The sequence below is a fragment of the Salmo trutta genome, chromosome 2, assembly GCF_901001165.1.
Source record: "Salmo trutta chromosome 2, fSalTru1.1, whole genome shotgun sequence".
Classification (NCBI taxonomy): Eukaryota; Metazoa; Chordata; class Actinopteri; order Salmoniformes; family Salmonidae; genus Salmo; species Salmo trutta.
In genome coordinates, this window is record NC_042958.1 from 23,643,847 (window position 1) to 23,656,055 (window position 12,209).

Consider the following 12,209-nt stretch of genomic DNA (forward strand, 5'->3'; position numbering starts at 1 on the left):
AGTGTATAAGCATGTGAGGCAGACAGGCAGCTCATCCACTCTATAAGTCTGTAACACTGTCTAATGCGTCCCAAATTGCACCCTATTTCCTATATAGTGCACAACTTTTGACCAGAGCCCTGTAGACCCTGGATTAAAAGAGAGCACCATATAGGGAATAGGGTCCATTTGGAACACAAACACTCTGCTGCAGGTGGCCTCAGGGTGTAAATCAATTTCTGTAATAATTCATTCGTTTTTCACACGTTCCTTTCCTCTCCTCTGTTGGATAATTGTTCTATTTCTTGAAATCGCTGCTTGCCTGGCCTAGCTTGGCCGCTGCCGTTAATTTGTTGTGGCAATATTAATTAATGATTTTTGCTTCATGGCTGTTTATATTCAGACAGATTAGAAGTCAAGAGATTAGAAAAAGAAAACAATCTGTAAAACGCTCGGTGGCTGACAGGGGTCACCTTGGTGTCTCAAATCATATTCAATTTGCCGGCGTGGGGAAATTACCAGGCTAAATGATTCCATAGCTAGGCGTATCTACTGTCTAGTAACGGCCTGCATTCAGAAGAGCTCAATGAGACCCCATTCAGCAGAGGGGAAAACATACCAAACAGTTGCATACTGTAAAGAAATGTTATGAAATGCATCTGTGAAATATTATTAGATAATTGGTATTTGGATTTCAATTGTTTCTTTAATCAAGAACATGTACAGTCAGGTCCAAAATTATTGGCACCGTTGATAAAGATGAGCAAACAAACATGTATAAAATAAATAGTATAAATACTGAGCTATAATGTATGCCAAAAAAATATTGCTCCAATTTTATTCTGATATACTAATACAATTGCTCAGAGAAAGACACTTTATTTAACAAGTAATACAAAAAAATATCAAAAAGATAGGTGTCAAAATTATTGGCACCCATATTTTCATTACTCCAGCACTCCCCTTGCGATGATTACAGCACTGAGCCTTTTTCTGTCTCAAAAAGATAGATGTCAAAATTATTGGCAACCCTGTTTTCAATGCTTTGTGCACCATCCCCTTGAGAGGATTATGGCACTAAGCCTTTTCCTAAAATGTTTTATGCGACTGAACAACACATTGGGAGGGATCTTAGACCATTCCTCCATCTTAGAATCTTTCTAGATCCTTGATATCCTTCATCTGTACTTAATACATATTCATCATGCAAAGCCCTCTTCAATACAAACAACAGGTTTTCAATGGGGTTCTTCTTTCGACACCAAACCCACCACTGGCGTCCGCGGCCAAGGAGATCTATTTTCGTGTCATCTGACCATAGCAAACTCCATGCAATTACAGTTGTTAGTTGCTCTCAATAATCATTTAAAAAATGCTGGCAACCCTTCCAAAGAGCATATGCCTATTGGCATGGAGGTGACGTCTAATTGTAGATTTGGAGAATTCTCCAACTTTGTCCCTTGGATATTCCTTCGCCTCCCGAACCATCTTCTTCACTGTGCGTGGTAACAAGATACACTTGCGTCCAATACCAGGCAAGTTTACCACTGTTCCAGTGGTTTTAAACTTCTTCATTTTTGCCTTAATAGTGGTATGATTAATGAAGGTCAACAACCATTTGTCTCTTTTTGTTTTTGAGCTCTTTGCATTTCCCTATGGTGATGGATGACAAAGAGATGCATGTTACCTCATTTTCATACCCCAGTGAAACAGGAAGCCGTGAAAGGCCACAATACATTTTCTCTCCCCAAAATATTACTTGTTAAACAAAATATATTTCTCTGAGCAATTGCATTAATATAAAATAATATAATTTCTTGAACATACAATATTAATCCAATCAAAGCGTATCGGTTGCGTACACAGATTTGCAGGTGTTTTAGCAGATGCAGGGACATGCTTATTTTACTGTGCAGTAGAATGTAGCTCAGTATTTAAATTATTTATTTTATACAGTCTTTTTTGCTCATCTTTATCAATCATTTTGGATCTGACTGTATCTGGAATATCTATTGTTGTGTGTTGAAAGTGTGTAATGACTGAGTACAGTCTGCTACTGAGATGAAGGATTAAACCTAAACATATTCATCATGCAAAGTGGGGTGACATCCTGCTTACAGAACAGTCAATAGTGGCAATGTTGTTGTTGTTGATGTTTTTGTAAGCAGGAAGTTGCCGTCATCATGGCATCATATTTGGTGTGTTTATATAATAAAGATTTTCTGAATCACGGAGTGTACTTTTAACCAACCTTCTACCAGGTTTAAAAATCACATTTGATTCTTATGCATCTCTGTACTTCCCCCTCCTCCTCGCCTTTTCCCCACCATTGTTATTCTGTCTTGCCGGTGCATTTCCTTATGTCTCTAATCCAAGGTTAAAGAGCCGGGGTGGCCGACAATGGCCCGACCAATGACCTGGAGTTGTCCTTCAGTCAGCCGAGACTGGCCCAGACTCACCCGCTATCCCCCTGCCCGCCACCCTGCCCGTCGCCGTCTTGAAGATCGGAACTCTTATGTTGACTTGGCAACGCGGCAGATCTTTGTCACGGCGGTCAGAGCGGCAACTGCACCGTGAGGCGAGAAGATAGAGCGGGAGAGATTAAGTGGCCAATCAACCTGGGAACAAGGGGTAATCATTCCACTTAGTCATGTGACCGGAATCCTGATGCCAAATTACATTCACTTCTCTTCTCCTCTCTCTCCTCACAGTCACACTGCAGTGGATAAATTACACCCACCCAGACCTGCCTGTTCTCTCACTGTACAAAGTGAGAGAACAACATTGAAGGATAATAGTCTTTAAGTAACCTGTTAAAGAAATACAGTTTGAGTATCCGATGCTGATTCTGTCAAATTAGGACATAGTTTTAATAAAAACTACAGCAGAATACAGAGTATTTTCAAAACTCTTAAAATAGGGCTGCATTTTGTTTATATCACAAAGTAGCAATAACTTTGTAACTGACCCTAACACTGTCTTATTTCTGATGATGGAGAACAAAAACCTGCATGGTCGGATGTTCGGTGCCATAAGGGGTGTGCGTGTTTGTGTGTGCGCCTGCGTCATTATTTAGAGATGTGTGGAGCTATACCGGAGTGTGAGCAGCATACCACAATACTAGACATTGGATGAGTTTCAATATTTCATTTAGGAGCTGGACATTGGAGCTAGTCTTCAAGTTATTGTTCAGGTTAGCCTGAGGCTATCATCCTGGCGTGGTTCTGGATTCCTCTCCTCCAAGACAATATCATGTCCTTGACAAACATCCCCTTCTTTCTCGCTTTCTATTGGCTCTACTCTCCCTCTTTCATCCTGCAAAGGTGACCTACTGTAGGTTTCTACCATTCTCTCTCTCACTCTCTCTCTGTCTCTCTCCATCTATGGAAAAACTCAAAGGAAGGAAGGTCTTTATAATAACCCATGCCTTTCCGCCTTACCTAGGACTGCATTCCTTACCTAGGATGGCGTTCCTTGCCTAGGACTGCATTCCTTGCCTAGGATGACGTTCCTTTCCTAGGATGGCGTTCCTTGTCTAGGACTGCATTTCTTGCCTAGGATGGCGTTCCTTGCCTAGGATGGCGTTCCTTGCCTAGGATGGCATTCCTTGACTAGGATGGCGTTCCTCGACTAGGATGGAGTTCCAGTAAAAGTGGGTGCCTTAAGGTAAAGCCTGAGTCAGTCTCTGTAAAAGGAAAGCGGCCTTTACAGAGCTGGCCTAGGGACTAAGACTGGCACTCTCCCAATACCAGGCCTTACATCTGGTGGCTATTGAACTCCTAACCTCTCACATGCACATAAGCACGCGCAAGCATACCCAATAAGGAAAAACCACATGATTTCACATGTGAAATTTCCAAGTTTTGCAAGTGACATTTTATGTCACATATGAAATCATGTGTTTTTGGGACACTTCACGTGATGATATTTCACATGAAGTTTCACATGTGGATTCAAACACACACAAACAGGGCTTTTGACAATGTTTTCTACGTATATATTTGACAAATTTATATGATTACATTGTGTATGTTTATTTATAAAGTAATTATTATTCATGTCCTCACATGGGATTGAACTCACAACCGCTTGGTTCACAGCATTCCTGCTACACCACCACGTCTGTGTCAATCACTGATTTCACATGTATTCCTACACTTTGGACTTACAGTACCAGTCAAAAGACATCAAAATTATGAAATAACACATATGTAATCATGTAATAACCAAAAAAGTGTTAAACAAATCAAAATACACTACCGGTAAAAAGTTTTAGAACACCTACTCATTCAAGTTTTTCTTATTTTTTTTACTATTTTCTACATTGTAGAAATAACACTTTTTTGGTTACTACATCATTCCATATGTGTTATTTAATAGTTTCGATGTCTTCACTATTATTCTACAATGTAGTAAACATTAAAAATAAAGAAAAACCCTTGAATAAGTAGCTGTTCTAAAACTTTTGACCGGTAGTGACTTTAATGGTTTGCACTTAGAGTGACTATCATTTGTTTTTCAACCGGACAATGACCCAAAACACACATCCAGGCTGTGTAAGGGCTATTTGACCAAGAAGGAGAGGGATGGAGTGCTGCATCAGATGACATGGCCTCCACAATCACCCGACCTCAGCCCAATTGAGATGGATTGGAATGAGTTGGACTCAGCATATGTGGGAACTCCTTCAAGACTGTTGGAAAAGCATTCCTCATGAAGCTGGTTGAGAGAATGCCAAGACTGTGCAAAGCATCAAGGAAAAGGGGGGCTACTTTGTGGAATCTAAAATATACAATATATTTTGATTTATTTAACACTTTTTTGGTTACTCCATGATTCCATATTTGTTCTTTCACAGTTTTGATGTCTTCACTATTATTATACAATGTAGAAAATAGTTCAACTAAAGAAAAACGCTTGAATGAGTAGGCGTGTCCAAATTTTTGACTGGTACTGTAAGGAAAGTAAATCTCAGCTTTGTTAAAAATACACTCAAGAAAAACTATTATATTCATCATAGTGATTGATTCAGGAGTACCATTAAAAAGGGGTTGGAACTGGTTTAGGGAACAGAACCGAAAACCGGAAAATAACATTTATCAAGGAACATAAACAGAACCTGGAATGAAAGTGATCCATACTGTTCTGGAACAGAGCCGTTATTTTAAAAGCATGGGAACCAGTTAAGAACGTTCTTTTACATTCAAAAATTGTTTGACTCCCACAACAACAAAAAACACAGCAAAGCGCCTATGCAAACTTATTCCAGTGTCTGCCTGCAAGCTGAAAATCAGAAGCGTAAAAAAGGGGGTCGATGCAACTAGTCCGGGTAGCCATTTGGTTAACTGTTTAGCAGTTTTATGGCTTGGGGGTAGAAGCTGTTAAGGAGCTTTTTGGACCTAGACTTGGCACTCCGGTACCACTTGCCGTGTGGTAGAAGGAGAGAACAGTCTATGACTTGGGTGGCTGAAGTCTTTGACAATTTTTAGGGCCTTCCTCTGACACCTCCTGGTATAGAGGTCCTGGATTGCAGGATGCTTGGCCCCAGTGATGTACTGGGCTGTAAGCACTAGTTGAGGTAATATGTACCCTCTTTAGCGCCTTGCGGTCAGATGTCGAGCAGTTGCCATACCAAGCAGTGATGCAACCAGTCAGGATGCTCTCGATGGTGCAGCTGTAGAACTTTTTGAGGATATGAGGACCCATTCCAAATCTTTTCAGTCTCCTGAGTGGGAAAAGGCGTTGATGTGAAAGGGGCGTGCTCGGCCCTCCTTTTCCTGTAGTCCACGAACAGCTCCTTCATCAATCTTGTTTCTCGTTGGATTTATTAACTACAAATATGTAAGACGGGTTTTTAATTACGGTGCTGCTCTGCACACACAAGCTTGTTAGCTACCTCAAGCTTGTTAGCTAGCACGCTCAAAGGACATTCAAAGTTCCGCCATAGAAGCCACTCCTCCAAGTTATAATTCTGTGGATCTAATTTACAGTGCAATCGGAAAGTATTCAAACCACTTGACTTTTTCCACATTTTGTTACATTATAGCCTTATTCTAAAATGGATGAAATTGCTGTTTTTTTCCCTCATCAATCTACACACAATACCCCATAATGACAAAGCAAAGTATTCAGACCCTTTACTCAGTACTTTGTTGAAGCACCTTTGGCAGCGATTACAACCTTGAGTCTTCTTGGGTATGACGCTAGAAGCTTGGCACACCTGTATTTCGGGAGTTTCCCCCATTCTTCTCTGCAGATCTTCTCAAGCTCTGTCAGGTTGGATGGGGAGCGTCGCTGCACAGCTATTTTCAGGTCTCTCCACAGATGTTCGATCGGGTTCAAGTCCGGTCTCTGGCTGGGCCAATCAAGGACATTCAGAGACTTGTCCCGAAGCCACTCCTAAGTTGTCTTGGCTGTGTGCTTAGGGTCCTTGTCCTGTTGGATCGTTGTCCTGTTCATTCAGGATCTCTCTGTACTTTGCTCCGTTCATCTTTCCCTCGATCCTGACTAGTCTCCCAGTCCCTGCCGCTAAAAAATCTCCCTTGGTTTCATCAGAACAGAGAATCTTGTTTCTCATAGTCTGAGTCCTTTAGGTGCCTTTTGGCAAACTTCAAGCGGGCTGTCATGTGCCTTTTACTGAGCAGTGGCTTCCGTCTGGCCACTCTACCATAAAGGCCTGATTGGTGGAGTGCTGCAGAGATGGTTGTCCTTCAGGAAGATTCTCCCATCACCACAGAGGAACTCTAGAGCTCTGTCAGAGTGACCATCGGGTTCTTGGTCACCTCCAAGGCCCTTCTCTCCTGCTTGCTCAGTTTGGCAGGGCGGCCAGCTCAAGGAAGAGTGTTGGTGGTTCCAAACTTCTTCCATTTAAGAATGATGGAGGCCACTGTGTTCTTCGGGACCTTCAATGCTGCAGAAATGTTTGGGTACCCTTCCCCAGATCTGTGCCTCGACATAATCTTGTCTCTGAGCTCTACAGACAATTCCTTCGACTTCATGGCTTGGTTTTTGCTCTGACATCAACCGTGGGACCTTATATAGGCAGGTGTGTGACTTTCCAAATCATATCCAATCAATTGATTTACCACAGGTGGACTCCAATGAAGTTGTAGAAACATCTCAAGGATGATCAATGGAAACAGGATGCACCTGAGCTCAATTTTGAGTCTCATAACAAGGGGTCTGAATACTTATGTAAATAAGATATGTTTTTTTATTTTTAATACATTTGCAATAATTTCTACAAACCTGTTTTCGCTTTATCATTATGGGGTATTGTGTGTAGATTGATGAGGGAAATTTTTTTTTTCATACATTTCGTAATGTAACAAAATGTGGGAAAAGTAAAGGGGTCTGAATACTTTCTGAATGCACAGCAGATAATGCATGTCAAAACAGAATGCCCAGCGCTTCAAGCCTCCTCAAACTTCTCTTGTTCTCTCCCCACCCGCAAAATGTCAGTCCCATCTTGCACCATAGGCTACACTTGTCTGTTCATCACGCATTTAAACAACTAGCTTGCCTGCTCTATCCACACTGATTGTTGAAATAATTTCATGAGGTAAATGTAAAAAACGGTTGATTTGACAGGTTAAAAAAAGGAACATAAAGGAACGTAAAGGAAAAAAATGTTTGGTTCGAACCGGTACTGAACTTTATTTTGCTGGTAGGAACAGTAGAACGGAACAAAAACAAATGTGGTTCTATTCACAAAGAAATGATAAGAAAATCATTTAGGTTCCAACCCGATTTAAACAGAATAATATTCCCCACTAACAGACAACAATACAGAAAAGCCCTCAAATTGCTGAAATAGTAAATTAAATCAATGACGAGAGAATATTCAGAACAACTGATGACTAAAATAGCAGTGCAGATGGCACTATTTATCTTAGTACTTGTTGGTAATGAATATGTAGAGGAATGCTACGCAGCAGAAATGCTGCTACGCAGCAGAAAGATCAGCGTACACCAAATTGAAAAGACAGTAATAAGTAATCATGTCAAATTTAATCAGATTTTCATTGATTGAAGATTGTTTATACTATTTTAGCTGAGCAGCGTACTCAACTTATACTTAAAACACGTGAAATTTGGATGTGTTTCTTTCACCTCAAATTCTAACTCTCACATGTAAAGAACTTTGTTGAAATGTAGAGCCCCATGTTGTCACATTTATTTCACGAGTAGTTTTATGTTATTACATGATGTCACGTTATTACATTAACTTAAGATCATTGTAATCACATGTGAAACAGATATCACATGTGAAATTCATATGTTTTTTCTGTAAGAGACACTAAGAGCTACTAGACGATCCGCAGAGAAATCTTAGGATTGTGTGTTTGATGTGTGTGTCCTTCACCACTTCAAAATGACTGTTCCCCTTTCCCCCATTCGACAGTAGCAAGCAGACAGCACGGCTGACTTTCAAGAATTTCCACAAGCGACTGCTTTCTGGAACTAAACGGGTGAGGCAAATCCTCTTAAAATCCTTTTAAACACCATGACAGGAGGTAAAAAATAAAAGTTTTCTCCCAGGCTAACATGAGCAGGTTGTTTGGCTGATGTTGTTCGAGAAAGGAAGGACACTTTGCTTGTCTATTCCTTCAAGGCATGGAAGGGAATGCTAATAGGACACAGCCCATTTAAAGGTCCACAATAGCTTTACTTTTGGTCATGTAGTGTATGTCAGCCAATTGTAACTCCAAAAAACATATAGCTTATACCCATCTGAAACTGGTTCCGGCTGAGGAGAGAGCGCGATGCACTTTTTTTATTTTCTTATTTTCGTATTTATCAATTGTTTAGTCACTATTATTATTGTAAATCATTATTATTATTGTAGGCCTATTGAATAATCTAAACCAGTACTTTAAATAGCCTATGCAAAAAGTGATTTGTTTAATTTTGTTGAGACATTTTCGTTGACTAAATTAAGTTATGCCTTTCATTTTGTGCTCCGTATTTAGTTTAAAGTTAAAAGTATGCCTGTCGTAAAATAAATAGCCTAGCATTAGCCTATTGCTGTCATTTGTTGAGTAGGCCTATACGGTAGGCAATCACCTTCGTTGGTAATTCATTTAACGCCGCAATATAATAACCTGTTCACATTTTCCCTATAAACAATGACTTGACTTACTTTTGATATTACCCTAATAGTGTTAAGCATCTTTTGTGAAGGCTTGGTGTGGTATGGTTATTATTAGGCTTAGCTACAGCAGGCCTATGAAAGCAGTGGGCACCGGCACTCCAACTGACTCCGACATTTAAACTTGAGGTGAGGAAGAATGTTTTAGGCCTACCAGACTTACTCCTTTAATCTAACAATATAATGCTTATCTTTATAAAAATTAAGGAATTAGCCTCCTTCTTTATGCCTTTATCTGCAGTAGTAGCCTATCTGACAAGTATAAAGAAATCCATGTCAACGGTGCGAACATGGCGCTGGCATATCTCGATCTTTCTCTCCGTCTCTCTAGGGCTAGGAATCTCCTTTAATATATATATATTTTTATATGAATATCATATAATGGACGTCTAAGCCTATAGGCCTATATGCATACAATGCCCTGATGCATTTATCGCTCAAATCTCCGACAGCTGAATCGTGTTTGAGGAACGTAAAAACCAATAAAAGAATAGACTACAACGTTTTTAATGCTTCACATCGAAACACAAAGAAAATCATTTTTTTGTAATTTGTTATAGGCAGTTTGTCAGGACACGTAACTGTGGATCATTTGACGAATATGCTTGTTTATTGACGGTGCTGACAGCGCCCAGCAGGAAGTTTCTTTCTCTCTCTCTTTCTCCCAGATCTGAATGGGTCTCTCGGATCCGAACCAGCACGTGTCTGTTTGGGTCTGTTTTCAACGGTCCTTTTCAGAACGGGTCTGACACACACATCAGAAATGATTTTATGCATATCGTGTCGGGTGGGAAAGCCACGGAGCCATTTCAGAAGGGACCAAACTTTTCGGACCCATTAAGACCTCTAGTACACACTACGCACACACTGCATACACCATACACACAAATACCGTGTATAAACAGACACATGCATGCGTATTTTTTGACATTGATGAACAATGTATCAACTATTTGTCTTAAATGTATAGAATAAATATTGTTCATTATTAGAGCCTACAACAAAATGAATGATACTGTTGGCCTAGGTTGCCTAGATACCTAGATTTGTGCGATTATAAACATGTCTAAAGTGAAAATAACATTCACAGCTGATGATTGAATTAGCTAGAAAATGGTTCCCTGGTAGTGTTACCTTCGATATATTTTGTTCATGTCGCAAATGGCATCATATTCTCTATATTGTGCACAACTTCTGTTGAGGGCCTGTGCACTATCTAGAGAATAGGGTGCCATTTTGCACACAACCTTAAATGCTGAATTGAAGGTTAAAATGTCCAACCACAGAATCCAGCCCTGAATGACTTTGGGGTCTAAAATGGAAAAGTTCCTCAAAACTTGTTTGCCTGGTCTGATTGCTATTTACATATTTGAGTAAATGAGCACGGGATTGGGTCAGTGGTTTGTTTGTCGATTTGCTCTTTGCTTTTCGATCTCCTTTGGGCAAGAGATTGAATTAATGTTTGTAGATGCTACACCTGGGGAAACAAGAGATTGTGCAAAATTACAATACTCTACCAATTATAGCTCTAGAAACACACACATGCAAAATAGAAAAGCTCATTTTGGGAGCCGTTCAGTTTTCTCTTGTGTCAGAGGCACAAGGCCAATAATTTGCTTCATTTACATCCCTTTCCGTTTGAATAGATCACTGAGCAGATTTTGTTAACCCGCAGCCTGAGCCTTCCAACGTACACACACCATTTGCATGTTTCCACTAGATACGCCACTGTCGTCACACTTCCCGTCCAAAGTAAATGATAAGTCAGCATGCTTACAAATCTCCCCTATCATCATCCCTCCTCCCTCTCCTCCCTCCCTTCATCCCCCTGTCAGCTCATCCTTACCCATATCTCCTCCCTCTTAATTACTTGTTGGATGGCGATAGTGTTTCTGCTGTGTTCCTGCTGCTTTGGTTATTACAGGACCCTGTATGGGAGAGAAGAAGCTGCCAGATGTCCCAACAAAAAGCCAAGCTACTCACCTGGGGCAAATGAGGGCATCTATTCCTGCTGGGTTTAAGGCCTCCTCTCCCCTCAGGAGCCAGCCTGATGTTGAAGAGGGCCTGCAAAGCGCACTGGGCCGCCTGGGTCTTGGCCAGCTTCTTGCTGCGTCCAGAGCCCTCGAATATCCTCCCGTCCACGCGGACTGCCATGATGAAGCTCCGCGCCCGTCGCCCCTCTGTCCTCTCGGACAGGCACACGTACCTCAGGCCTGGACGCAGCTCGTTGAGCAGCACCACAGGGGTCTTGGGGGCCTCGGCGGGGATGGTCACAGGGACCCCTGCCAGCCGCTGCTTGGCCTGTACCATTAGGTCCAACGTGTGGCGAAGTAATCGTCCGTGCCGGAGGGCGCTGGAGAGGCGCAGCTCGCTCTTCTCCGACACCGACCGGTAGAGGGAGAAGCTGTCGCCGACTACACCACCACATGACGACGGCTCAAACTCCTTGAACAGAGTGTCTGGGAAGTCTGTCGCCTGGTCCGAGGTAAAGTCTGCAGAGGAGTTGCCATGGTTACCCATGGCCAGATGAGCCTGAGGAGCGTTGGGGAACTGAATGAAGGACTTGAGGGCCAGCTCGGCCGCCCTCATCTTAGCTTTCTTCTTGGTGGGGCCCGTGCCCTCGAAGGTGAGGCCATTCACCTCTACGGCGATTGAGAACAGGGGTGCGTGGACCGGGCCGGTCTGGGATACCATGCGGTACTGGAGGCCTGGCCTCAGCTCATTCAGCTGCACCAGGGCATTCTTTGGTGAGTCCGACCACAACAGTTTCTTGTAGATCAGACGGAGTTTGCACAGGTGTCCATTATTGTCCTCCTCCAACGGCCGCTTCCTCTTCAGACCGGAAGTCCCACCTCTAGATGTGTCCGATCTGAACAGTGATTGACGGTCGCCGGGGACAATAGAACAGCAGTCCTCCAGGTTACCAATATTTCGGTTCTCTTTGACCTCAGTGCTACTGGTGCCTGATAACGACAAGAAAAGGAAACAAAGCAATTTAGAGCAATAAAACCATTGTTCAGAATAAAAGTAAGTAATAAATGCAGACATAACTGTGTGGCGTTCCATATTCACTATATTT

At 41.8% G+C, this 12,209-nt stretch overlaps 1 protein-coding gene across 1 annotated transcript in view; it reads right to left on the minus strand.

Annotated features, from left to right (window-relative positions):
- Window positions 1-12,209, minus strand: part of adarb2 (adenosine deaminase RNA specific B2 (inactive)) — a 201,372-nt gene that overhangs the window by 52,633 nt on the left and 136,530 nt on the right. Inside the window, exon 3 of the mRNA XM_029699121.1 lies at window positions 11,114-12,093. Coding sequence (XP_029554981.1) covers window positions 11,114-12,093 — 980 coding nt within the window. The remainder of the gene's footprint in view (window positions 1-11,113; window positions 12,094-12,209) is intronic.